At 41.1% G+C, this 27,945-nt stretch overlaps 1 protein-coding gene across 7 annotated transcripts in view; it reads right to left on the reverse strand.

Annotated features, from left to right (window-relative positions):
• Window positions 1-27,945, reverse strand: part of LOC126356151 (dynactin subunit 1) — a 152,393-nt gene that overhangs the window by 72,678 nt on the left and 51,770 nt on the right. For 5 of the 7 annotated variants that reach the window (XM_050006894.1, XM_050006890.1, XM_050006892.1 and 2 more), the window contains 4 exons: window positions 15,986-16,096; window positions 8,145-8,328; window positions 7,795-8,039; window positions 2,764-2,945 (listed from right to left, as the gene is read on the reverse strand). In XM_050006894.1, coding sequence (XP_049862851.1) covers window positions 2,764-2,945; window positions 7,795-8,039; window positions 8,145-8,328; window positions 15,986-16,096 — 722 coding nt within the window. The remainder of the gene's footprint in view (window positions 1-2,763; window positions 2,946-7,794; window positions 8,040-8,144; window positions 8,329-15,985; window positions 16,097-27,945) is intronic. The other 2 variants (XM_050006896.1, XM_050006895.1) reach the window with 1 other exon arrangement.

Consider the following 27,945-nt stretch of genomic DNA (forward strand, 5'->3'; position numbering starts at 1 on the left):
GTAAATATTGAGCAGTGTGCCGGAAGCCAATACCGAAAGATGTATAAAGATGGTAGGAGAAACCAACTGCGCCACCACAAATTCATACAAACTGTTTTGTCAGTGGAAAAATGAAAGCCATTGTCGATACTCCATGAGTAAGCACATTTGAGACATTGCTGAAGACACCATTAAGTGAGTGAGGTCTGTGGAGAATTGCAATAGATGGCAAAATCATCAACAAAAAGGGAGCCGGAGATGCCCAGTGAGAGTCAGGCCATTATAGGGTTAACGGCAATAAAGAGGACAACACTTAGGATGGAACCCTGAGGCACACTGTTTTCCTGGATAATGGTGTCAGACAAGGTAGAACCCACACGTATGTTAAAAACTCTGTCTTTTAAAAATGTCTCAAGGAAACAGGGCAGGCGGCCATGGACGCCCCACGTGTAGAGTGTACAGAGAATACCAGTTCTCCAGCAGGTGTAGTAGGCATTCTCCAAATCGAGAAACATGGCCATAGTCTGGGATTTCTGCAGAAAACCATTCATGACATAGGTGGACAAAGTGACGAGACGGTCAACTGCAGAACGGCACGCTCGAAATCCACACTGTGCAGTGGTCAGTAAATTGTTAGACTTGAGCCACCATATCAGATGAATATGAATCATATGTTCCATCACCTTGCAAACACAGCTGGTGAGAGAGTTGGGGCGGTAGCTAGAAGGAAGGTGTTTATCCTTACCGGGCTTTGGTATTGGTATGACGGTGGTGTCACACCAGCACCCAGGAAACGTGCACACTGCCCGTATGTGGTTGCACATGCTAAGCATAAAGTGCTTGCCTGCAAGAGAAAGGTGCTGCAACATCTGAATGTTGACAGCAGCTGGGCATGGGGCAGAAGATTGGGATGAACTAAGAGCATAATCTTGCTCCTTCATAGTAAAGGCGGTGTTGTAGCACTCTTCATTCTGAGAAGAGAAGAGTATTTCCCGAGCCTCCTCCACTTGTTTCCTATGGAGGAAGCTAGGGTGATAGTGAGAAGAGCTCAAAATTTCCACAAAATGGTGGCCCAATGTGTTGGAGATAGCAATAGGGTCCACAATGATGTTGTCTGCTACTGTTACACTGGAAACTGGTAAAGGGATATAGGTCCCACAGAACTGTTGGAGGTTGGCCCACATGACAGAGGACGGGATGGAACTGTTAAAAGAACTAGTGAATGAAACCCAGCTAGCATTTTTGCTATCCCAACAAACTCGATGACACTGTGCATGCATTTGTTAATAATGAATGCAGTTTGCCCTTGTAGGATGCTGGTAAAAAATTCAGAGAGCATGTCTCCGCACACTAATTGCATCGCGACATTCCTCAGTCCGCCAAGGGACTGGGACACGGCATAGTAAAGGGGAAGTGTGAGGAATGGAACATTCTGTAGCGGTAAAGACAATGATTTTAAGATATGGGTGGGCGCACAGGTGGGGTAGGAAGCAGCAAACGGATAGCACAAGGGGAATGGTTGCTCGAGTATGTGTCAGAAAGAACAGACCACTCAAGAGGATGGGCAAGCTGGGCAGTGCAGAAGGATAAGTAAAAACGGGAATAGGTGTGTCAGGAGTCTGAAAGGAATGTAGCTGCTCCTGTGTTAGGGCAGAAGCGGTTATGTCAATTAGGAAGGTCAGCCAAGAAGGCACCTCTCTGACAGGTTCTGGCAGAATCCCAAAGGGGATTGTGCGCATTAAAGTCACCAAGCAGCAGAAATGAGTGAGGTAACTGCCCAATAAGATGGAGCAAGTCTGCCCTGCTGACATCGGATGATGGAGGGATATAAATGGTACAAAGGAAAGAGTCAGGTAAGGGCGGAAAAAAAAACTGCAACAGCTTGAAGTTAGGTAGTCAGGGATATGGGTTAACTTTGAACGTCATCCTGTATGAGCAGCATGACTCCACCAAGAGATGGAATGCCGACCTCAAGGGAAAGCGGTCATGAGGACACAATTTTGTTTCCTGAAGGAAGAGTTACAAGGGGCCGCTGTGATTCTAAAAGCAGCTGTAAATCCTCTTTGTGGGATCAAAGACCACGAATGCTTCATTGGAGGAAAGTCATGCTGAGGAAAAAATGAAGGGGTGTCACCTGCCAGCTACCGAGAGCCAGCCTGCGGAGACTTGGTGCTGCATGGCACGCAGGCAGGAGGATCCTGCTCCATGAGATCCACAGGAGCATTGGCTTTCTTGTGATGTCTGTCTGTCTGGAGTCCAATGCAGAGAAACAGTTGGTGGTGCACATCGGCAACATTCAGGCCAGCTGGGCAAAAGTATCACGTATCGACAACGTCAATGAGGATCTTCGAGTTGGTGAAGGTGAAGACTGTTTGCCTTTCTTGGACTTCTTTGAGCCTTTTTCAGTTAGCAAAGGAAGACTCAGGTGTTGGGACGTAGGAAGTCTTTATGGGAGTACTCCTGTTCTTTCCAGCCTGCCGGATGTGTAGGTAGTGACTTCGCCTCTTGAGGCTGGAGCTGGACAAGGGGACGATCATGCTACCATAACACATCAGAGGTGAGGTAAAAGACTTTCAATGAACATAAAGCAGCAGTTCTATTTGTTGTACTGCCTGTCATCATATGCACCATGCGACAGTGAGCAGCTAGAGATATATACCCAAGAACTACATAAGCACTTATAGCATCAATAACAAGAAATAGGTGTTTCCAAGCAAGGTTGCCTCTTGAAGTTTGTGAGTAGGAATCTATCCTTTACCACAATTTACTGTATGAAATATTCACCTGACAAGTGTTTCCCTAAGCCTCAGATTCTGCTGTTCCAGCTGTTTCACTTCATAAGAGGACTTGCCACCCTCTTCACCACCAGATCTCTCTGACATCTCAGCCTTTAGTATTTCCAGATCCAGTGTCATTTCTTCTATCTTTTCTTTTGCCTGTTCCAGTTCCAACTGTAGAGTTTCAGCCTGTAAGCAAGTAATGCTTGTATCAAACATGAAAAGCCTTTGATGTTTTCTCTCAGATGGTACAGAAAGGAAAACTTACATTTCCCAAAACAAGCATAATAATGAAAAACAAAATACCACATAATTAGGGCTCATTTAAGTACTACGAGTACTATAACAACCATTTAATTAAACACTGATACTTCTGTAATCCGGAATGAACAGACTACGCAGCAACAGCATTCAAAATTTATAGAATTCTCCTCCCTCACCTCCACAACGTAAATTATCCACAAACAACTGTTTTAAAAACTGGCATGAGAAAGGGTCGCAAATTACAAATCCGTTCATGTAATGTATTTAAGTAACTGCCATAACCGTTAGTACATTTATCTCTCACTGTGAGACAAGATGGTCAATACTTCCATGGAAATATGCTTGCATTTGCCTATGGAACCATCACTGAACACAGTTGTACATCTCTTCATCCAAAGCAAATTGACAGCCATGAATGTCTTACTTCAGAGCTCCAAAAATACGGTTGCATGGGGAGAGATTGGGACCATATGAAGGTTGTGCAAGGGCTTCCCAGTGAAATTTCTGCAGCACAGTAAAAACGACCTCAGCAACATGTGGGCATGCATTATTCTGTAACAGAATGATGTCATCTGCCAACATTCCAGGGCATTTGGACTTTATGGCAAGCTTCAGTTAATACATGGCAGTACATGGACACTTTGCAAAAACTTGAGCAAACCTTCAAGTCCAAATGTCCAGGAATACTGATAGACAGCATCATTCTGTTAGAAGATAATGCCCACCCACATGTTGTCAAAGTTATTTTGACTATACTGAAAAAGGTTCACTGGAAAGCCTTTATACATTGTCCATACAGTTTTGATGTCTCCCCATAAGATATCCTTATTTTTGGAGTGCAGAAGAAACATTTGTTGCTGTCACTTTGATTTGGAGAGACGGAGGTTCGGGAGAGACGGAGGTTCGGGAGAGACGGAGGTTCGGGAGAGACGGAGGTTCGGGAGAGACGGAGGTTCGGGAGAGACGGAGGTTCGGGAGAGACGGAGGTTCGGGAGAGACGGAGGTTCGGGAGAGACGGAGGTTCGGGAGAGACGGAGGTTCGGGAGAGACGGAGGTTCGGGAGAGACGGAGGTTCGGGAGAGACGGAGGTTCGGGAGAGACGGAGGTTCGGGAGAGACGGAGGTTCGGGAGAGACGGAGGTTCGGGAGAGACGGAGGTTCGGGAGAGACGGAGGTTCGGGAGAGACGGAGGTTCGGGAGAGACGGAGGTTCGGGAGAGACGGAGGTTCGGGAGAGACGGAGGTTCGGGAGAGACGGAGGTTCGGGAGAGACGGAGGTTCGGGAGAGACGGAGGTTCGGGAGAGACGGAGGTTCGGGAGAGACGGAGGTTCGGGAGAGACGGAGGTTCGGGAGAGACGGAGGTTCGGGAGAGACGGAGGTTCGGGAGAGACGGAGGTTCGGGAGAGACGGAGGTTCGGGAGAGACGGAGGTTCGGGAGAGACGGAGGTTCGGGAGAGACGGAGGTTCGGGAGAGACGGAGGTTCGGGAGAGACGGAGGTTCGGGAGAGACGGAGGTTCGGGAGAGACGGAGGTTCGGGAGAGACGGAGGTTCGGGAGAGACGGAGGTTCGGGAGAGACGGAGGTTCGGGAGAGACGGAGGTTCGGGAGAGACGGAGGTTCGGGAGAGACGGAGGTTCGGGAGAGACGGAGGTTCGGGAGAGACGGAGGTTCGGGAGAGACGGAGGTTCGGGAGAGACGGAGGTTCGGGAGAGACGGAGGTTCGGGAGAGACGGAGGTTCGGGAGAGACGGAGGTTCGGGAGAGACGGAGGTTCGGGAGAGACGGAGGTTCGGGAGAGACGGAGGTTCGGGAGAGACGGAGGTTCGGGAGAGACGGAGGTTCGGGAGAGACGGAGGTTCGGGAGAGACGGAGGTTCGGGAGAGACGGAGGTTCGGGAGAGACGGAGGTTCGGGAGAGACGGAGGTTCGGGAGAGACGGAGGTTCGGGAGAGACGGAGGTTCGGGAGAGACGGAGGTTCGGGAGAGACGGAGGTTCGGGAGAGACGGAGGTTCGGGAGAGACGGAGGTTCGGGAGAGACGGAGGTTCGGGAGAGACGGAGGTTCGGGAGAGACGGAGGTTCGGGAGAGACGGAGGTTCGGGAGAGACGGAGGTTCGGGAGAGACGGAGGTTCGGGAGAGACGGAGGTTCGGGAGAGACGGAGGTTCGGGAGAGACGGAGGTTCGGGAGAGACGGAGGTTCGGGAGAGACGGAGGTTCGGGAGAGACGGAGGTTCGGGAGAGACGGAGGTTCGGGAGAGACGGAGGTTCGGGAGAGACGGAGGTTCGGGAGAGACGGAGGTTCGGGAGAGACGGAGGTTCGGGAGAGACGGAGGTTCGGGAGAGACGGAGGTTCGGGAGAGACGGAGGTTCGGGAGAGACGGAGGTTCGGGAGAGACGGAGGTTCGGGAGAGACGGAGGTTCGGGAGAGACGGAGGTTCGGGAGAGACGGAGGTTCGGGAGAGACGGAGGTTCGGGAGAGACGGAGGTTCGGGAGAGACGGAGGTTCGGGAGAGACGGAGGTTCGGGAGAGACGGAGGTTCGGGAGAGACGGAGGTTCGGGAGAGACGGAGGTTCGGGAGAGACGGAGGTTCGGGAGAGACGGAGGTTCGGGAGAGACGGAGGTTCGGGAGAGACGGAGGTTCGGGAGAGACGGAGGTTCGGGAGAGACGGAGGTTCGGGAGAGACGGAGGTTCGGGAGAGACGGAGGTTCGGGAGAGACGGAGGTTCGGGAGAGACGGAGGTTCGGGAGAGACGGAGGTTCGGGAGAGACGGAGGTTCGGGAGAGACGGAGGTTCGGGAGAGACGGAGGTTCGGGAGAGACGGAGGTTCGGGAGAGACGGAGGTTCGGGAGAGACGGAGGTTCGGGAGAGACGGAGGTTCGGGAGAGACGGAGGTTCGGGAGAGACGGAGGTTCGGGAGAGACGGAGGTTCGGGAGAGACGGAGGTTCGGGAGAGACGGAGGTTCGGGAGAGACGGAGGTTCGGGAGAGACGGAGGTTCGGGAGAGACGGAGGTTCGGGAGAGACGGAGGTTCGGGAGAGGGATATGGGGGGCACCTGGCAGCACATGCAGAGGGAGGGGGAAGGGCGATATGGACAGAGTGAGGGGAAGAAGATATCGAAAGAGAGAAGCGTAAGGAATAAATAAAGAGGCAGAGACGGTGTGCGTGTGCATGTGTCAACATAATGAACACCGTTCTGGTATGGCAATTTCAATTATGTTCTCACAGCTACAGGCATCAGTAACTCATCCTATCTGTTTTTCTCTTATAAATATGAGTTTTTGTGTTAAGTTATGGCAGCAGGAAGAAGATACCTCATCCTTCGTAAGGCACAGTAATTATGAAATCCACTGTCATCAACATTACATGACATGACATGAACCTTTCCTGTAAGTAGACAAAACAGCCTGTATTGCTTGTGCAAACGATAAATTATATAATCACCAATTTTGCATATTCATTAATACAGCAGCATCTCCTAGAAGCTTATTTCTCCCCCCAGCTGCCACCACCATCCAGTTACCTCCTCACCCCCACATTACAAGTACAACCAGTAAAATATGAAATTGCAGCAATCACAGCAACAAAACAACATTTTCAACACTGGTTTCTTATAATAGATTGAAAAAACTACTGGGAAAAGAGATGCTGTCAAAATGAAAGAACGTAATTACAGCATATTAGTGATCCTCTTTTTATTAATTTTCTTTGCAGCACATTTCACAATAAAGTAAAATCAATAAATAAACTTGTCTAAAACTCATTTCCATCAGCACAAATAAAAAATATTTGTTTTTATGCTGCATATATCTCTACCCTGGCTACCAAATATTCTGATTTATGAAAAATGGACCTTTAATTGTTGTTATTCAATATTGACAGTTGTTTAACACATATCTCAAGAGAGAATCTTCCTTCCAGCTGAAAACTGAACACAATGATATGTTAATAATTTTGTTAAATTGATTATTGTACATCTATTTAATGGAATTCGTCTAGTTTTAAAGCCTTTGAGGTATTTTAAAGTACTTCAATAATATTTTCGTATCTGCACAATATTTCTCAATTTATTTTCAATAATATTCTTGTAGAATATGAAACACACCTATGTTTGTGAACCTCGCATTTTTAACAGAACAAAATATAAGACTGTTAATAAACTACATGACACTATCCTAGCTTTTGGTACAATTAATTCCTTCCTCAGGGAGGTGAGAGTTATAGGTTGGTTGTTTACTGCTTTCACTTCTTCATCTTTGTTTTCCTCTCCCCCCATTTGCCCACTTTTTTTCCCCTTCCATCTTAATTACACTAGTAATTTTCCTTCCTCTTAATCTACATTTACTTCTCACTATGTCCCCCATCTCTAGACTTGACTAATGTTGGTACAGTGTCTACCAGTGTACTACCTCTGAATCATTCTCTCTCTCTCTCTCTCTCTCACACACACACACACACACACACACACACACACAAAGTGGATATTTCTCATTCTGGGACATTAATGACCTACGCTTTCTTTCTAACCTTCCCAACCCGTTCCTCTCTCCTCCCCAGAAAATGCACAAATAGTTACAAGAGGTTATGAAAGCTAAGATAGTGTCATGTACTTTAAATGATGTATGTTTATCTGCAGTACTAACTATTTCACATCCTAAAGGTAACACTAACCAGGAATTCTGTTTAATAGTTCTCATAGTTGAAATTTATTTCTCATAAAATATGAGATTCAAATTTTCATTTCTCTTCCTGAATCAACTAACATAAGAAGTCTCACCTTTTCCTCAGCCATCTCTTTGTCAAGAGTAGCCATTTCAACAGTTTCAGCAAGATCAGCCATCTCTTCTGCATGAGCTTCTCTGGCCTCAACAGCTTCTCGAGCTTCCTGTTTGGCTCTTTGCAAGTCCCTCTGCAGCATTGCCTGGGATTCCATGATACGAGCCTTGAATTCCAGTAATTGCTCTAACTGAAGTTTTACTTTCTCATGTTCCTTCAATTTCTCTGCATCTTGCAGACGTTTAACTGAAAATTACAAACAATATGCACCATCAATACATAAACAAATTAATTAATGAAAGCAATAGTTGTTAGATCAAGGAATTAATCTCATAAATTAAGCATAATTACGTTTCAAAGTCTCCAGCTTCTCCTGCAGATCACGTACTTCTGTTTGCAAATTGTCAATTTCCTGCTGCTGTTGCAAATTTGTTAAACGTTCCTCAACCGTTCCAATGGATGAGCTCATTGCCCCAGGTGAAATCATTGCTGGACCTGGCGTGTATTGCGGTTTTAAAGTCTCTACAAAACCAGTCTGTAAACACACAAAAATTTACCATTTCAATTTTCACAGCACATTGTTCCACACACTTCCAAAATGGAAATCTTTCATTAAAAAATCATTTATTATCTACACGATTATCTGTGAGAAAACTCTGAACTATTCAATCATGAAATGAGTGACTTTGCAATGATATTAACATTGAGTACAGCCATTTGTCATGCATAGTATTTTTTAACTTCATGGATACCTAAAAAGAATTGTCAAGGATTTTGAAATACATTTTTTTTATTAAAGACGAAGTTTGAACTCCACAAATAATTTTTTTTTTTTTTTCCTAGCACACTGAATCCAAGGAGGAGATAGCATTCAACTAAGTAGTATTTAAAACACATGAACAGCTGGGAGTATTTTCAGGGTCAATAAATAAACTTGAACAATGACAAGAGTCAGTAAGCAGATAGCAACTACACACCATATGAACACAAACAAATGTACACATTCCTGCAACATTCATAATCCATGCAGGAAATGTTCACCAAAAAACAAAAATGTAATGAGCTTTACAGGAATGAACAAATGTCAAAATTAAGATGCTCCGAAGTGTGGCCTCAAGCATACATGTAATTAGCCACTTCTAGCATTTACGCTACTAGTTCTATTACAGACTGTGTAAACAGATAGTCCTGAAGGAGATCTATGTAACAGCTGGAGTACTCTTGTAATGTAGTAGGAGAGTCCCTTGGATTTGTGGAATAGCAAGCAAATGAATATTTAACTATCAATAATTGGCTTAATTAACAAGCAAGTATATCAATTACTCATACAAACAGGTAACATTACAAGAGTGTTTATATACAATGAAAACAATTATTGGTTTTTAAGAATTTCAAGGCCCTCCAATAGCTGCAGCAATCCTCTACATTTTACACCACCAGTTTAATTTATGCAGAGAGAGAATGCCTTCTGTTCTCCTCTAAGAAACTATCTGGAATAATTTAACAAAAGTGTTGTTACACTGACAATTTTTTTCCCCATTATTCACGAAATTCAAGTAAATAATAATTACATGCAACACTGTCTGCATATAATCTGCAACAAATAAATAATAGCGAGATACACTATCTGCTCAAAAATGTCAGGACACCACTAACCAGAACTAGATATCAAAAGATGCAGATACACCAGTATAAAAGGAGACAGGGAGTATCGATTCATCAGTAGAGACGCAGTAACAGCAGAATGGGTACGTCAGGAGTCATCAGTAGTTTCGAACAGACTAGTCATTGGGTCTCACCTGAATAGTACGTTCATTAGAAACATTTCAGTCCTCCTAAAACTGCCCAAAAGTCTACTGTAGGTGATGAGCTTGTGAAGTGGAAACATGAAGGCACAAACAGAGCTAAACCAATACTAATACAGACCTCGTGCATTGATGGACAGAGACTGAACATTGTGGAGGGTGGTTGTAAAAAGACTGCATGTAATCAATGGAAGAACTTACACATTTCTGTAATCACTGCTCATTGATGCTTGAGGTGGTGTGAATAGCTATGGCATTGGACACTGAATGACTACTAATGAGTAACTAGGAGTGATAAATCACGTTGTACCTTATAGCAAACTGATGGAAGGGTTTTGGTATGGTGAATGCCTAGAAAAGGTTACCTGCTGTCAGGTGTAGTGTCAGCAGTGAAGTACGGAAGACGTGTTATGGTATACCATGGTATGGTATGATATGGTATAGGGGTGTTTTGTGTGGTTAGGGTGTAATCCTCTTATTGCAGTGTAAAAAAAACTGAATCCAAGATATGGACACATTTTACAACACTGTGTACTGTGAATGTTAGAAGAACAGTTCAGAGGCAATGATTGATTGCATCAGCATGAAACGCGCTGTCATTAAGCAGCATCTGTGAGGCAACGGTATGTAGGCAATAACAGTCCAGAATTGGACCGGTCTGTCTCGAGTCTTGACCTGCACCCTATGGATCATCTTCGAAATGAGTTAGAACATTGGCTACACTCCAGACTTCATCGTCCAACATCACTACTACTCTGGTTTCAGCCCTTGAGAAAGACTGAGCTGCCATTCCTTCAGACAGTCAGACACCTCATTCAAATAGTTGCTAGCTGAGGTGAAGCCATCATAGAGGGTAAGGATACACATACTCCATATTAATGTCCATTAACAGTTGTCCAGACACTTTTGATCAGATAATATATACTTTTAATAGAAGTTAGTTTTGGTTTTGATGCATCACAACTGACATACACCAAATTCATAAGAGTACAACCTCCACTAACCATAAAATAAAAATTAATTTTCCATTCTCAGTATCATGAAGGAAGAAAACTGAAGGTTATAAAGCCATTCCAAGCAAAATTAGAAGTTAGAAACAGTCACCCCAAAAGCAGTGTGTGAAAAAAAATTGTGTTTATTCTACACATTTGGTACTTACATCATAAATAATGGCAGCTCCCTAATTGCATTTAAATCTAATTGAATACATTTTCATTAATGGCACTTCCAAATGAGCCCCCAAAGGCAATATATTAATTTGAGTTATTGAGCTGTGAGAGTGATACCAAGAAATCTTTACTAGAAGCAAAAAACAAAACACATGTATGGAGAAAATGTAGTAAAACTAGAAAGCTAAAATGTGGGGTCAGCCACACACAATGCAAAAGCACTAATTTAATGCATGTCAAAGGTACATGCTTTTAAAACCTATTAAATTGGTGCTTTTGCAGTGTGTGTGTGTGTGTGTGTGTGTGTGTGGCTGAGCCTATATTTTAGCTTGGAAGTACAGCCGTGATCCCCTATCCAGTGATGGATAAATTCATAGCAAAATTTGTTACTATACACACATTAATTGATGATCAGAGGATGCTGTAGTCTCCAGCATTTTTCACTGACTGACAAACCACAAGTAGCATACACACTGTACAATGTGAGAGATTCAACATAAAAATGCTATTAAACAAATCAATATGCAGTGTTTCTGAAAACACATTTTTCCTCCCTTTATCTAGCCCTTTATCAGAATATGAGACCGGACAATAAGTCATTATGTACAGTGATACAGTAATCAACCTGAGAAACTTTTTTTTAGCAGTGACTCCTGCAAAAAATGTTGACCTTCACAAATTATATTCAGATGTTGTTGTTGTTGTGGTCTACAGTCCTGAGACTGGTTTGATGCAGCTCTCCCTGCCACTCTATCCTGTGCAAGCTTCATCTCCCAGTACCCACTGCAACCTACATCCTTCTGAATCTGCTTAGTGTATTCATCTCTTGGTCTCCCTCTATGATTTTTACCCTCCATACCGCCCTCCAATACTAAATTTGTGATCCCTTGATGCCTCAGAACATGTCCTACCAACCGATCCCTTCTTCTGGTCAAGTTGTGCCACAAACTTCTCTTCTCCCCAATCCTATTCAATACTTCCTAATTAGTTGTGTGATCTACCCATCTAATCTTCAGCATTCTTCTGTAGCACCACATTTCGAAAGCTTCTATTCTCTTCTTGTCCAAACTATTTATCATCCATGTTTCACTTCCATACATGGCTACACTCCATACAAATACTTTCAGAAACGACTTCCTGACTCTTAAATCTATACTCTATGTTAACAAATTTCCTTTCTTCAGAAATGCTTTCCTTGCCATTGCCAGTCTACATTTTATATCCTCTCTATTTCGGCCATCATCAGTTATTTTGCTCCCCAAATAGCAAAACTCATTTACTACTTTAAGTGTCTCATTTCCTAATCTAATTCCCTCAGCATCACCCGACTTCATTTGACTACATTCCATTATCCTCGTTTTGCTTTTGTTGATGTTCATGTTATATAACTCCTCTCAAGACACTGTCCATTCCATTCAACTGCTCTTCCAAGTCCTTTGCTGTCTCTGACAGAATTACAATGTCATCGGCGAGCCTCAAAGTTTTTATTTCTTCTCCATGGATTTTAATACCTACTCCGAATTTTTCTTTTGTTTCCTTTATTGCTAGCTCAATATATAGATTAAATAACATCGGGGACAGGCTACAACCCTGCCTCACTCCCTTCCCAACCACTGCTTCCCTTTCATGCACCTCTACTCTTATAACTGACATCTGGTTTCTGTACAAATTGTAAATAGCCTTTCGCTCCCTGTATTTTACCCCTGCCACCTTTAGAATTTGAAAGAGAGTATTTCAATCAACATTGTCAAAAGCTTTCTCTAAGTCTACAAATGCTAGAAACGTAGGTTTGCCTTTCCTTAATCTTTCTTCTAAGATAAGTCGTAAGGTCAGTATTGCCTCACATGTTCCAGTATTTCTATGGAATCCAAACTGATCTTCCCCGAGGTCGGCTTCTACTAGTTTTTCCATTCGTCTGTAAAGAATTCGTGTTAGTATTTTGCAGCTGTGGCTTATTAAACTGATTGTTCAGTAATTTTCACGTATGTAACCCCTGATTTCTTTGGGATTGGAATTATAATATTCTTCTTGAAGTCTGAGGGTATTTCACCTGTTTCACACATCTTGCTCACCAAATGGTAGAGTTTTGTCAGGACTGGCTCTCCCAAGGCCGTCAGTAGTTCCAATGGAATGTTGTCTACTCCGGGGGCCTTGTTTCGACTCAGGTCTTTCAGTGCTTTGTCAAACTCTTCAAGCAATATCATATCTCCCATTCCATCTTCATCTACATCCTCTTTCATTTCCATAATATTGTCCTCAAGTACATCACCCTTGTATAGACTCTCTACATACTCCTTCCACCTTTCTGCTTTCCCTTCTTTGCTTAGAACTGGGTTTCCATCTGAGCTCTTGATGTTCATACAAGTGGTTCTCTTATCTCCAAAGGTCTTTTTAATTTTCCTGTAGGCAGTATCTATCTTACCCCTAGTAAGATAAGCCTCTACATCCTTACATTTGTCCTCTAGCCATCACTGCTTAGCCATTTTGCACTTCCTGTCCATCTCATTTTTGAGATGTTTGTATTCGTTTTTGCCTGCTTCATTTATTGCATTTTTATATTTTCTCCTTTCATCAATTAAATTCAATATTTCTTCTGTTACCCAAGGATTTCTACTAGCCCTCGTCTTTTTTACCTACTTGATCCTCTGCTGCCTTCACTACTTCATCCCTCAAAGCTACCCATTCTTCTTCTACTGTATGTTCAGATAGGATTATGATATACATAAAACAAATGCCCATCATATTAGGAACTAAAGGAACCAATGTGTACAGAGTATTGAGCAATCTGGGGTTAGAACCTATATGGCACAGATGCGTTACAGGTATGTTGAAACACTGCCACAAAGAAACACCCGAATATAATGACACATTTCTAGCCACAGTATGTCGTGGTTATAAGTTTCTTTCACCTGTGAATTGTGACAAAAGATGAAATGTAGCTATGCCTTTTCAAACATGGAAGTGACAGACATGCACTGACATGTCAGAGAGAGAAAGTGAGCAGAAATTCTGGGTTTTCGGCAGCCAAGGTTCCACTTATGGAGTGTCAACGTATCACATAAAGAATGAAGTATGTAGTCAAAACACTTCAGTGGATAACAATGCCAAACTCTTCTTACCATTTTGGCCTTGTACCAAGTGACTCATACCCCCTTAGAAAACTAATAGAGCCCTTTCTTTCAATGTGGTTAGAAGATACCTGCTGAACTGTGGTCAGTGTACAACAGTACCGAGTCTTAAACCTCTCAGATCCTAGTCGTAATACAACATAAGGTAGCCAAGAACGGGAAAATTGTGTGGAGAACACATTTCATTTCTAAAGTATTCACATTATGACTAAATAACAAACACTGTTCATTTTAGTGAGAGTGGTTCTCTTACAATGAAGCATTGTCTTATTAAATACTAGGTTTCAAATCAATCATGCAAACACCAATTGCTTTTTGTAAATATTGTCATAAAACCATCTTTATGTACAGCAAGCACCATACATAGTATTCATTTCAGCTATAATAAAAAATAAAATTTTACATTTTATGTAAAATTTATACACTAAATGATAGATGATTTGCATGTCATTCTTTGATATAGTAAAGAAACTTTGATCTTCTGTAAATGTAAGGCAACTGCTGGTAGCTACCATTACATACACTACCTGTGTGGAGGTTTTTATTTGAAATAACACACATCTCTGGCCATGTGCATGAAACACTTTTTTCTTCCTACAAAGTGGTGAAATTATTTAACATTATAACAAACACAATGAAATCAGTGGCATGAAACCCATGTAATAAATAATCCTTTACGTAATGACTGAAGATCTATCTGCATCCCTGCAATAGCCTAAATAGAATTCAGACTGGTTATGAAACTGACACTATGCAGATGCATCACACAGACGTTAGATGTATTTTACAAAACACAAAATCAGTAATAATTCAAAGGCAACTTACCACTCCTGTTAAAAATGTCTGCACATTGTTTTTAAAATAAGCTTTAACTTAAGATTGAAAAGCAGCCAAGACCTCGAAGCAAGTACAGAGCACACACATGGGGAGGGCAGGGGCGAGGGAGGTGAAAGGTCAAATATTTTGTAATGGAAGCCTTTACTATTTTAATGTAAAGAAACTAGATAAACTAGTTATATCAGAAAGCACTAGTACATCTGCTTTATTCTGATTTAACTTCTGATGTTTTAGTTTTTGTGTTAGCTAAAAAGCAGTTCTTTTAGAATTATCTGGCACACCCTAACAACCTATCTAATCTACAGAATAGTGGTTTGAACAATTCCATTTCATTGACTCATTGGCATAGAAAGTAACATTTAAGAAGCAGTTTAAAAATCATAGTTATTTACTGCTGAGAAAGAAGCTATTTACTTTAATGGATGTAAAGCATCAAGTTCCTAAAAAAAATGTCAGTTGCAAGTAACTACTGTTTTAATGATATTACTTAATGTTACGTTAATCCCATTTTAAAGAATTTATAATAATCATTACTATGATGGACTGTTGAGAATTCAAACAGACAGCATCATGTAATAAGAGTGAGCAGCAACAATGCATTTTCTTCACCATTGCAATATCTCATTTTAATTGCTCCATGCCTAAAAAATGTATCTCGTTATGTATAATAATCACATAATGTGAAGTCGCAAAAAGCTGAATATCACTCCCAGAATGACAAGGGAAGTAAACATGAATAGGAAACATTTAGTAAATTACACTGACTATTAAACATGTTTAAAAAATCCTGAGTATCAATGGTGACATGTTTAACAAATTTTTTTATGTCCACACTTACTCATTTCTCTGTGAGCGCATAAAGGTAATTTATGATCAACTTACAGGGGAGTACAGAAAAGATAAGAGAGCTGAAAATATAAGTGAACAATGTTCTTCACTCACTAATACTGACTGCCAGTGGTGTGGTTACACTGTACAACCACATGAAATTTGCTTCAAACATTTCACATGTTTACACATTAATGTAAAAAAATTCATTTCCTTTCAACATATGAATATGTCACATATATTCTATGCCAATGAGCTCTAAAGCTATGAAGCTAATAATCATCAACTACAATGCATTCAGAGAGTGAGTGTTCCAACAGTATAAATGACCAAGACAAATGATGGATAATCAAAACACAATATCCTCATGTGTAACACAAATTTAGAACACAATTAGAGTTGAAGAAAAGATCTATAAAAATTACTTGATCCTCCCCAATGCTACTCCCTGCCAAGCTTCGAGGTCTTTGAGAACTCTGCTTCAAAGGTACAGATTCTGGGCTTGTGACGCCCTGTTTGGAAGATGCAGTAGGTTTCTGAAACATAAGACACGATTCATCTGTTCTTAGAATACTAATGATTGAGTTGCACCATAAATCTACAAATACAACTTAAAAAGAATCAGAAGAACATTCATAAACATCGAGGCTTTTGCTGTCTCAGTTTACTGCTTACAGCTTACTCAAACAGATCTCATTACTTTTGGCACTATCATCAAAAGTACCAGATTAATTATAGCAATCCCATGAACACTACGATTACATAAATCATTACAGTCTCATAATGAACATTTAGTAGAAATACAATTAAATTTTAGCTAACTTAAAATTCTACCAATGGTTGCTTTAAATCAGTTTTTTCATACCAATTAAACAAAATACTTCATAAATAAATTTTGCAAATGTTCCATATAGCACAGCTAATGTTCTACTCTCTATTTAGAATGTGCATGAGAGGTCTGTTTTAGAGATTCTCAATATACACTCACTCATTATTCAACAGTGAGTAAACGCAAATTCACATGCATTGTCTGCTAGCTCCTTCATGCTACAAGTAGTTATGTATGCAAAAATACTATAAGAATTCAGATGTTTAACATAAGCTCTAACATTTCCACAATCTACTTTTCCAGTGGCAACAGGAGACGGTAGAAAAACTCCACAATAGCTGTTTAATTCATTTTGCACAGTGCTGAGCAAGAGCATCCCATTAAATGAGCTATTTCTTCTGCACACATTCTGCCTGCGAAAGGTACACAAAAACCTGCACTTGTGTTTGGGTCACACTCTTCAAGCAATGAAAACAATAATATACAACAACATAATAGTTCTTTAAAGTTGTGTGTCCCTCAAGCAAACAACTATTAATAATCCAGAACATATAGGAAAAAAAAAATTCACTAATTAGTACAAACAAAACTGGAAGACGAAGTGACATTGGGATGATAAAATAAATCGTGATAAAATTTATCCACAGGAATTGTTGTGTGTTTAAATGCAGTGCTAGAGGGCAGTAATATACTCTTAAAAAGAATATACCCTGAACATTCTATAGAGTAGAGGTTTAGAGTACTTCTATCTTTGACAGAATAAAACTGCCCAATGCACAATTCTAACCCTAATACCTGTTTTTTGTAGATAATACTCCACTGACAGAGACACCTGAAATAACATTTAGATAACCACAGATTGTGAATGGGTGAGGCTACATAAACAGATTATTATTCCCTGTTATTTACAAACATGTGCAACTACCATAGTGCAGGCACTTTTACTTGCCAGTTGGCTATGACAGTAAACAACCACAAACTTCTGCTGCTGTGGGGAGAGGAGACATACAGGAGAACAAGCCCCATCTCGCTCTCACAGGACTGGCCATCTACAACTACGTCTTGTGCTTATGTGAAAGCACAACTGATCTATGACCATAGGGATCATCAATCCTATATTTTCTTGTGAATTTGTATTCTAATCTCCTAATGGACAAGGATTAGTTTCTTCACTCTTTTCAAAGTAAGGAAAGACAACAAGCAATGCACAACACACAACACAGCAAAGTAGACAAAGCATCTGGCAATGGCTACTGTGCAATTGCTTTTCCAAGTTGGCAGTGTTGTCGACTGACTAGTTCAGGTTTGACCTCTGCCTGTATCTTCACAACAATAAATCAAAACATACCCAAACTGAAACTACAACATTAAAGTGTCCACGCTGTAGTAATCAACCTGTGCATAACTTGGAATTAAAAATGGACACCAAATTCTGCTCCACCAAGGTCCTGGTACTGATATTGCAACAATGAAATACCCTTGAGCTAGGACATATTAAATGGAAAAGCTTATGACATTTGTTTAAGGTAATTACAGATAAAAGGTAATGTATGATATGGTGTGTAACAGTCACTACAGTACAGACACTTACCACCCATTATCAATGTGAAAAGACAGGTGGAGCCCAAAATTTTACTAAGGCTATACATGTTGTCAGTCAGACAAATGACAGACTTTCATGAAACGCGCGTGTGTGTGTGTGTGTGTGTGTGTGTGTGTGTGTGTGTGTGTGTGTGGGCGCGCGCGCTGCTAGTTGTAAACTGGTGTACTGCAGAAAATTCCAATCAAACTGATCTCATGTATAGAAACCTATCTGTACTCAAATCTTGTTCCTGATCTTCCCCTATCCACTATCTGCTTATTAAATTCGACATTACTTGAACAATTGAAAGCTGGAGTGATCCAACAATGATTTCTGTAACTATCTGTTAATTTTAAGCTATTAATCACACAAATTGTGTGTTTCTATTCAAGTTCATAGGCTTACATGTGTATTCCTGACAAATATACATTTGCTTTTAATGAATTCGTTGCTAAGAAACAACAGTGTTAACAACAAAAGTAGCAACAGACAGATATACTGAAGTTAAGATCATATTTCTACATCTTCAAAGAGGGCAAGTACAGTACAGTATGTGGCACAAGAGTTTTACATTATCATCGTTTTGGACCTTTTCCTATTCCATTAGAAGCACTACACAAAAAATATTTTAAGTGTCCAGGGCCTCGCTGCAATGGAGCACTTCCTTTCACGCCGATCACCTGCCACCCTACCTAAAACCTCTTTCCTCGTCACCTTAGCCAGCTTTATCCTGACCCACAACTTCTTCACTTTTGAAGGCCAGACATACCAACAATTAAAGGGAACAGCCATGGGTACCAGGATAGCCCCCTCGTATGCCAACCTATTTATGGGTCGCTTAGAGGAAGCCTTCTTGGTTACCCAAGCCTGCCAACCCAATGTTTGGTACAGATTTATTGATGACATCTTCATGATCTGGACTCACAGTGAAGAACAGCTCCAGAATTTCCTCTCCAACCTCAACTCCTTTGGTTCCATCAGATTCACCTGGTCCTACTCCAAATCCCATGCCACTTTCCTAGACGTTGACCTCCATCTGTCCAATGGCCAGCTGCACACATCCGTCCACATCAAACCCACCAACAAGCAACAGTACCTCCATTATGACAGCTGCCACCCATTGCATATCAAACGGTCCCTTCCCTACAGCCTAGGCCTTCGTGGCAAATGAATCTGCTCCAGTCCTGAATCCCTCGACCATTACACCAACAACCTGAAAACAGCTTTCGCATCCCGCAACTACCCTCCCAACCTGGTACAGAAGCAGATAACCAGAGCCACTTCCTCATCCCCTCAAACCCAGAACCTCTCACAGAAGAACCCCAAAAGTGCCCCACTTGTGACAATACTTCCCGGGACTGGATCAGACCTTGAATGTGGCTCTCCAGCAGGGATACGACTTCCTAAAATCCTGCCCCGAAATGAGATCCATCCTTCATGAAATCCTCCCCACTCCACCAAGAGTGTCTTTCCGCCGTCCACCTAACCTTCGTAACCTCTTGGTTCATCCCTATGAAATCCCCAAACCACCTTCCCTACCCTCTGGCTCCTACCCTTGCAACCGCCCCCGGTGTAAAACCTGTCCTATGCACCCTCCCACCACCACCTACTCCAGTCCTGTAACCCGGAAGGTTTACACGATCAAAGGGAGAGCCACGTGTGAAAGCACCCACGTGATTTACCAACTGACCTGCCTGCACTGTGACTCTTTCTATGTGGGAATGACCAGGAACAAACTGTCCATTCGCAAGAATGGACACAGGCAGACAGTGTTTGTTGGTAATGAGGATCACCCTGTGGCTAAACATGCCTTGATGCACGGCCAGCACATCTTGGCACAGTGTTACACCGTCCGAGTTATCTGGATACTTCCCACCAACACCAACCTATCCGAACTCCGGAGATGGGAACTCGCCCTTCAGTATATCCTCTCTTCTCGATATCCGCCAGGCCTCAGCTCCGCTAATTTCAAGTTGCCGCCGCTCATACCTCACCTGTCTTTCAACAAATTCTTTGCCTCTGTACTTCCGCCTCGACTGACATCTCTGCCCTTACTCTTTGCCTTTAAATATGTCTGCTTGTGTCTGTGTGTGTGTGTGTGTGCGCGCGCGCGCGCGCTCGCGCGCGCACACACACACACACACAGACACAAGCAGACATATTTAAAGGCAAAGAGTAAGGGCGCGAGTGTACACCTGTCCTTTTTTTCCCCTAAGGGAAGTCTTTCCGCTCCCGGGATTGGAATGACTCCTTACCCTCTCCCTTAAAACCCACATCCTTTCGTCTTTCCCTCTCCTTCCTGAAGAAGCAACCATCGGTTGCGAAAGCTAGTAATTCTGTTTGTGTGTTTTGTTCATGTGCCTGTCTGCCGGCACTTTCCCGCTTGGTAAGCCTTGGAATCTTTGTTTTTAATATATTTTTCCCATGTGGAAGTTTCTTTTCCACATGGGAAAAATATATTAAAAACAAAGATTCCAAGACTTACCAAGCGGGAAAGTGCCGGCAGACAGGCACATGAACAAAACACACAAACAGAATTACTAGCTTTCGCAACCGATGGTTGCTTCTTCAGGAAGGAGAGGGAAAGACGAAAGGATGTGGGTTTTAAGGGAGAGGGTAAGGAGTCATTCCAATCCCGGGAGCAGAAAGACTTCCCTTGGGGGAAAAAAAGGACAGATGTACACTCGCACACACACACACATATCCATCCGCACATACACAGACAGACATATTTAAAGGCAAAGAGTAAGGGCAGAGATGTCAGTCAAGGCGGAAGTACAGAGGCAAAGAAGTTGTTGAAAGACAGGTGAGGTATGAGCGGCGGCAACTTGAAATTAGCGGAGGTTGAGGCCTGGCGGATATCGAGAAGAGAGGATATACTGAAGAGCGATATATGAGAGAGAATAACATATACTTTGAACATCTTTGAAGGTAACTTTATCATCTCATGTTAAGCACTGTGACTTTTCTGATTTATACAGCTTGTTAAATTCTCCCACAATTAAGAATCTTTCCACTCCTTATTTGTTGTAATAAGGACTGTTGGCAGATTAACATCACTCAAGACAAGGTCGTATAACAGTTTTGTAAGGTCTCCTTTGGTTCACCGGATTCCCCAAACATACATTTGCTTTTCTCTATAGAAACTGTCAGACTGCCCTAAAGGAACATCCTTACAAAGGGATCGCCAGCCACATCTGCAAATCACACTTAAATGCCTTGCAGAGGGTTCATTGAACCACCTCCACAATAATTCTCTATTATTCCACTATCTAACAGTGTGTGGGAAAAAAACAATTATTCTTTTTGTGTGGGCTCCTATTTTCCCCATTTTATTATGATGATCATTTCTCTTCATGTAGGACGCTATCAACAAAATATTTTCACTTATGGAGGAGGAAGTTGGTGACAAATTTAGTGAGAAGATACCACTGCAATGGGAAGCACTTTTGTTTTGATGATTTCCACCCCAAATCTTGTACAATGTCTGTAACACTCTCTCCCATATTCCTCAATAATATAAAACTTGCTGCTCTTCTGTGAATTTTCTCGATGTACTTCATTAATCCTATCTGGTAAGGATCTCAAGCCACACAGCAGTACTCCAATTTAAGTTTTTTATTATTGTAATTCCTAGGTATTTACTTCCATTTACAGCTTTTAGATTTGACTTATCTATCATGTCACCAAAGATTAAAGGGTTCCTTTCAGCATTCATGTGGACAACCTCACACTTCATTATTTTGGATCAACTGCCAGTTTTCACACCATACAGACATCTTATCTAAATCTTTTTGCAATTGGTTTTGATATGCTGATGACTTTACTAGTAAACGACAGCATTATCTGCAAACAACTGCTCAGACTTTCTCCTAAATTGTTTATATAGATACGGAGCAGCATAGGTCCTGTGCTGACTGTGTCAATAGACCACCATCTTCACAGTATTTCATAATGTTCAAACACAATATATGTTCTAAATTCGCACTGCATATCGATGTTAACAACCTGGACCTGTAACGTAGAGGGTTATTCCTACTACCTTTCTTGAATACTGATGTGACTAGGGTCTTGCCGCTAGCATACTTGAGACGTGGAAGAGCGGCTATGTGGATAACCATTTTATACATACAGTGAACTAGTGACCAATATATGATGAACAAATTCACCTGTCTGGTAGAAAGGGGAAGAAAAGGGAAGATTAGGGTTCAGTATCTTGATGATGCGGTAGTTATCTCTCAGTGTTCAACTCATAGACAGCTGCCATCACCTAAAGCATGGATACATTCTGTGAAATCTCAGAAGTTATAACTTGTTTGTAGAAATCTGGAGCTGGAATTTTAAAACATTTTTATTCATTTTGTACTTTCTACTAGAAAAACACCAGTTATGATATAGATAGTGTTGGAACTGGATACAGAGATGCAACTTCAGCTCAGCAGTATTTATTGAAGAAAAGAAATTGGGAAAAAATTATTCAAATACATAGGAAATTGGATAATATTTTTATTTGAATTCCTTTCACAGTCAATATCTGTCGCAAACATGAAACACAAGATCATATTGAAATTTGGCATTCATAGTGCAGTGAAGTGGATGCACATGCCAGTTAACATTTTTTACACTGCTGTCCATCTTAAACAATATGCCAACTCACACACTGACAGGAATGACTCTTGTTTGGACTGTCTCCCTACACCCAGCACATAGGACTAACACCAGTTCTGGATACAGCACTGCAGGTCCAACTTCATGTAACTGCATCATAAGCACCGGCAAAAACCCTACTCGAGACATCTTACAATTTACCGGGGCACAGTAAGTGGAAGAGACATGGGACCTTCAAAACACAAACTGCCTGCCTGCTTGCATTGCTTTATCTTCCTTTATCAGCTTCCCCGGTTTCATGTTTGTGCTAGTTTAATTGACTGGTTGTCTCAGTGCTAGCTACATCACCACCTTCCCTGTGAGAGGGCAGCAGGTTTCAGACAAATACTACACTCATCAATGGAGAGAATTTCAAGACACTGATATAGAGTCCATTCCACATGTTACCTTGCCTGCCTTTTTGTGCATCGTGGTACAAGGGAATTAGTAATGGACACCCAGAGGAGAAATTCAGTGTGTGGATGCAGTTAACATACTGTAATGGACAACATAACCTTCCTATGTGCCTCCGAAAAGGTGATGAGCAGTTCTATTGTTTTCTTCTTGGGGTAACAATGGGCTATAATCTATAGGAAGCAGTTATCAGCTTGTGTTGTTGACCACAAGCGACAATTATGAGAAGGATCTTCAGTGTTTTCTCTCTCATGATAGCAACTGAATGTTCATATGTTGTCGGTTTGATGTACGTCAATTCAGTGGACAATCTCCCCTTGCTGACAACAATTCTTACCGTCAGTGACAGTGATGCACGATTTGCACTTCAAATGACACTTCAACTTCTGCTGACACACTGAAAAGTGTATGCAAGCTGTGTTGTCTCATTCACGCAATTGGAGACCCAACACTGAATGGCACTGACAATTACGTAGATTTTTACCCTCCTTAAGTAACTGTGTTTAGTGATTTCCTATGGTAGAAAAAGTAGATGAAAAGCTGTTTCCCCAGGAGGGACAGCGGAGGGGGGGGGGGATACATATGAAAACAACAAAGAGAATATAAAATGTTTTTAATCAGATTCTACACCAACATTTTATATGATTTTGTTGTTACTTCATTTAATTTACCCTTTTTTCTAAAAAAAATTGTGAACACACAGTTTTGTCTTCTACTTTGAGTCAATGACCAATTATATCAGACGTAAAAACTTTGAAGAGATAAAGAAAACATCATGGAAGGCTTTTGTATGCTTGATTACATTCCTGTTTGCCATAAGAAATCTGATTTTCCATCACTGTAGTGGGGTACTGATTTCCAAGACATCACAATAACATCATTTTCCACAAATTTTAAATTAAAAGCAAGCTTCTACTAGAAGCAAACAGTAAGCTGCAACAACAGAAACACTATTAAACAGGAATTTTTTTCACTTTTCACAGCTGATGGAGCTCTGTGAAGCCATTGAGTACAATGTTTCTCAAAATGAGGACTATCTCAGAACAGAGTCATCAAAAGCTGCCTGCTATAATTGCCACTTATTGCGATTTGGCCTGTATTATAAGAAAAAATTTAATACAAACAAAATTAACTTCAGACTCAAAACCATTATATCTGGTCAACACAACTTGTACTCCACACAATTTTTAAATATGTATAATGCATGTTTGTTGGTGTGTGTGACTTTTAGTTAACTGTAGATCACTGTGTATAAAACGAGTTACTGATAGCACAAACTAGTGTTGTCAGTATGTTATTGTATCTTTCATTGTCAACAGGCATTGTTAGTGTAAGCTAGCTCGTTTGACATTACAGTGAGAGACTGTATTTATGATCCACTGAACACACAAACAACCATCTCCTGTGAATAAATCAAGAGAATATTAATTGATAATGTCAAAAACTAACAATATTTTGACAGGTAACCCTTTCTGTCATTTTAAGGTATTTTCCAATTCATGCCTTGAAAATGACAGATGTTTTACTTGTTGAAATATCAAGAGTTTTTGACGAACTTCTTGGGCAGCATTCTCATAAAAATTAGAGCATACAATGTGCTGGGAAAAACTTACCTTCTCCTTGGACAATAGGTTTAATATGGGGTGTACCATTTATCTGATGATTGCCTGTGAGGCACAGTAGATGCTGGGCAGTGAGTGCTCCGTTGCCCAGCGATCAGATTCTGTGTTGCCATCTACTGCTGTGGCATAGCATGACTAAATGTAAAATATAAGCACATAATTTTTGTACTCACCCATGTCACACAAGAAGATGCTGGAACTGCGTGCCATTATTTTCCATACATTTCTTACACATACTCAAGAAATTATTAATCATTCAATGTAATAACCTGTGAGATATTGAATTAATTGATTCACAAAAAAATGGCTGAGCACTATGGGACTTAACATCTATGGTCATCAGTCCCCTAGAACTTAGAACTACTTAAACGTAACTAATCTAAGGACATCACACAACACCCAGCCATCACGAGGCAGAGAAAATCCCTGACCCCGCCGGGAATCGAACCCGGGAACCCAGGCATGGGAAGCGAGAATGCTACCGCATGATGGTAGCACGACCAATTGAGTCACAGATATTATCTTTGAGTTCCTCTATCGTGTGAGGATTTGTTGTTTTCACTTTGTCATTCAGTGCACCCCACAAATAAAAATCGCACAGAGTTAAATCAGGACTTCTAGCAGGCAAGATATTGTTACTAATCACTCTCACTTTCATCAAACACATCGTGAATTGCATTCAAGGAATCATTTGCCATATGAGCCCTTGCCAAATCGTGTTTAAAACACACAAAGCTTTGCTCTCTTTCACTCTGTCAGTGACAAAATGTCTTGCACATTTCTTTCACTTTTAACTGTGTGATTAAAAAAATTGGGCCTACTATTCTGTCACCACTAACTGCATACCACAACCCCTATTTTCCGAACATGAAGGGGTTCCTCATGAAGCAAGACAGGTCTATTGAGAATTAAGATACCTGTGTAAATGGAACCAAGCCTCATATGAAAACAAAATAAGGTAAGGATCCATTTCATCTTCATGCACTTGTTTCAAACCCATTAAAGCTTAACCCTGTGCACAGGATCACCAGTCAAAGTTCTTGTACTACCGATACTTTACAAGGCTTTAGCTCACGCAGCTTAACACCTCTTTGTAAAGAGCTGCACAATATTTGTGTTTACTGTGAAAGACATCTAAGAGACATTTTAGGGGAATTTTCCAGGCTGTATGAAATGTCATCAAGACAAGCTTCTGTGAGCACAGTACGAAATTTATCCACTAATTTGTGAACTTCATCATGACTCTGAACTTGAATACCTGGAAACTTCTGTTCAAACAGTGGAATGCGAGCATCATTCGTCACACATTGAATTGATAGGCAAGTTCTTCGCAAGCCCTGATTAGTGTGTGTGGAGTAATTGTTGTAACAATGCTGTTTTTGAAGTCGGGTAGATCACCTGGTAGTGGAGACGCATACCCATGATGGTTTGTGAATCTCCAAAGGTAAAAATCGCATGCAAAACAATTTGTCATCTGCCCCTTGCAGCCAATCCAGCAGTTGGGCACAACATCTTTTAACCAACTGGGTACTGGCTTATGCCAGTCAGATGGCACACCATCTTTCTGCTACAGTTGTGTGTTTCACCTTCTTCCAGTTGAGAAAAGAGCTATAGTTCATGAAGATATCAAACACCAGTTACAGTTGCTTGACTATTAACCTTCCCGCCAGGGTATGACAGTTAAAATATCCCCTGATGATTTGCTGACCCCCAGATGCACACATTATGTATGGTGATATTTCCACTTAGGTGAAATGTTAATTCATCACTGAAGACTACAGTATTCAGAAAATCATCATCATCATGCAGTAGCATTTAGTTTTCAAAGTTGGCACATGAACCGTGGTCTGTAGGATTTTGAGTCTGTAAGAACTGCAAACGATCAGGAAGTAGTTGAAAGTATCTCCTCACTGGAACTGCTTGTTCATAACTAGCCTGGCAAACTGATATCTTGGCACTACTTGTGAAAGTCTCTCACTTGCTCAACGTGTTCTCCACTCTCATGGTAGGTCCACACTCTTACATTTGTGCACTGGTATACAAACAAAACTATTTGAGCTTCTCTTTTATTTGTAATTGTAAACTCAATGTAATAAATGCTACAAAGATTTTAAACCCATATATTCATTTTGAAGCATCCCGTACTGACAGTGGTGTGTAAGTGAATGAAAAACTGTGTCATCACATTCATATGAAAAAGTCAAATCACACTCTGCAGGAGTTCTGCACAAGTCTTGCTTAAATTGTGCAGAATATTTTCATTTTTAGGTAAGGGCACAAAAATCGGCTTTCCTGGTGTTTGTACTTGGTGTTTTCTCTGTAACAGCTGAAAGATAACTGCAATCACTAACTTTCAAGCAAGGTATGGTAAACATTGTTCAGTGAACCACTTCTTGAAACTGACAGCACTCATTTCTAAATTGAAGTCACTGCTATTTTTCTTACACCTAAATACAAACTTATTCTCATGAACGAAACCAGAAGGTGAGAAAGCATGTGGAGTTACGATCTGAGAACCTTTCCCTATGTGAACTTTAAAACTACTGTACCATCATACACTTTCCAGCATGTATTCATGGAATGATTTCAAATCACCCACGTTTCATCAAAGCCATAAACTGTTGGACTACCTCCTCCTCTTGTATCACGCATCTTTATAACTGATGTGGTTTGTGCCGCACCTGTGTCGCTTCCTTTAATCAAAAACTCTCTTCTTAACATATCTGAAACCAAGTCTTACAATTCTTTGCCTCTCATAGAGCTACCTCTGAAGCAAATTTTATTATGCATAACTGTAACAAGTTCTTGTAATGATGGATATTCACTGCTTACATTCATTTCAAACATGGGCATTTTAAAATATCATTGTCAAAACCTTCCATTTGTGTTACAAGGTTTCTTATAATTTCGATTTGCTTTCCAGGTGACAGGAAATAAAATTTTCCTGAAGTTTCTACAGCTGACACTTTTTTTACTATTCTCTGTAAGTTCTGTTGCACATACATGCTTCTGTGGTTTGTTCTTGTGTTTTTAAAATGTCAGAAATGAGAGTCCCACTTTCAGATTCACATTCCAAAAAGCTATAAATGCAGTAAATAAACCTACTCATTTGCTTGTGAAGCACTTCACATTTACTGTCATCACCTGATGTATTTATTTGGAAATCCCACTCAAACATTCACATATACACATTCACCGCTACACTGCTACAAGAAAAGAACATCGATATATGAATGAACAACTCAGTCGCTCTGAATTAAGCTACACTGTCAGGATGTACAACAACAGTGC

The sequence above is a fragment of the Schistocerca gregaria genome, chromosome 3, assembly GCF_023897955.1.
Source record: "Schistocerca gregaria isolate iqSchGreg1 chromosome 3, iqSchGreg1.2, whole genome shotgun sequence".
Lineage (NCBI taxonomy): Eukaryota > Metazoa > Arthropoda > Insecta > Orthoptera > Acrididae > Schistocerca > Schistocerca gregaria.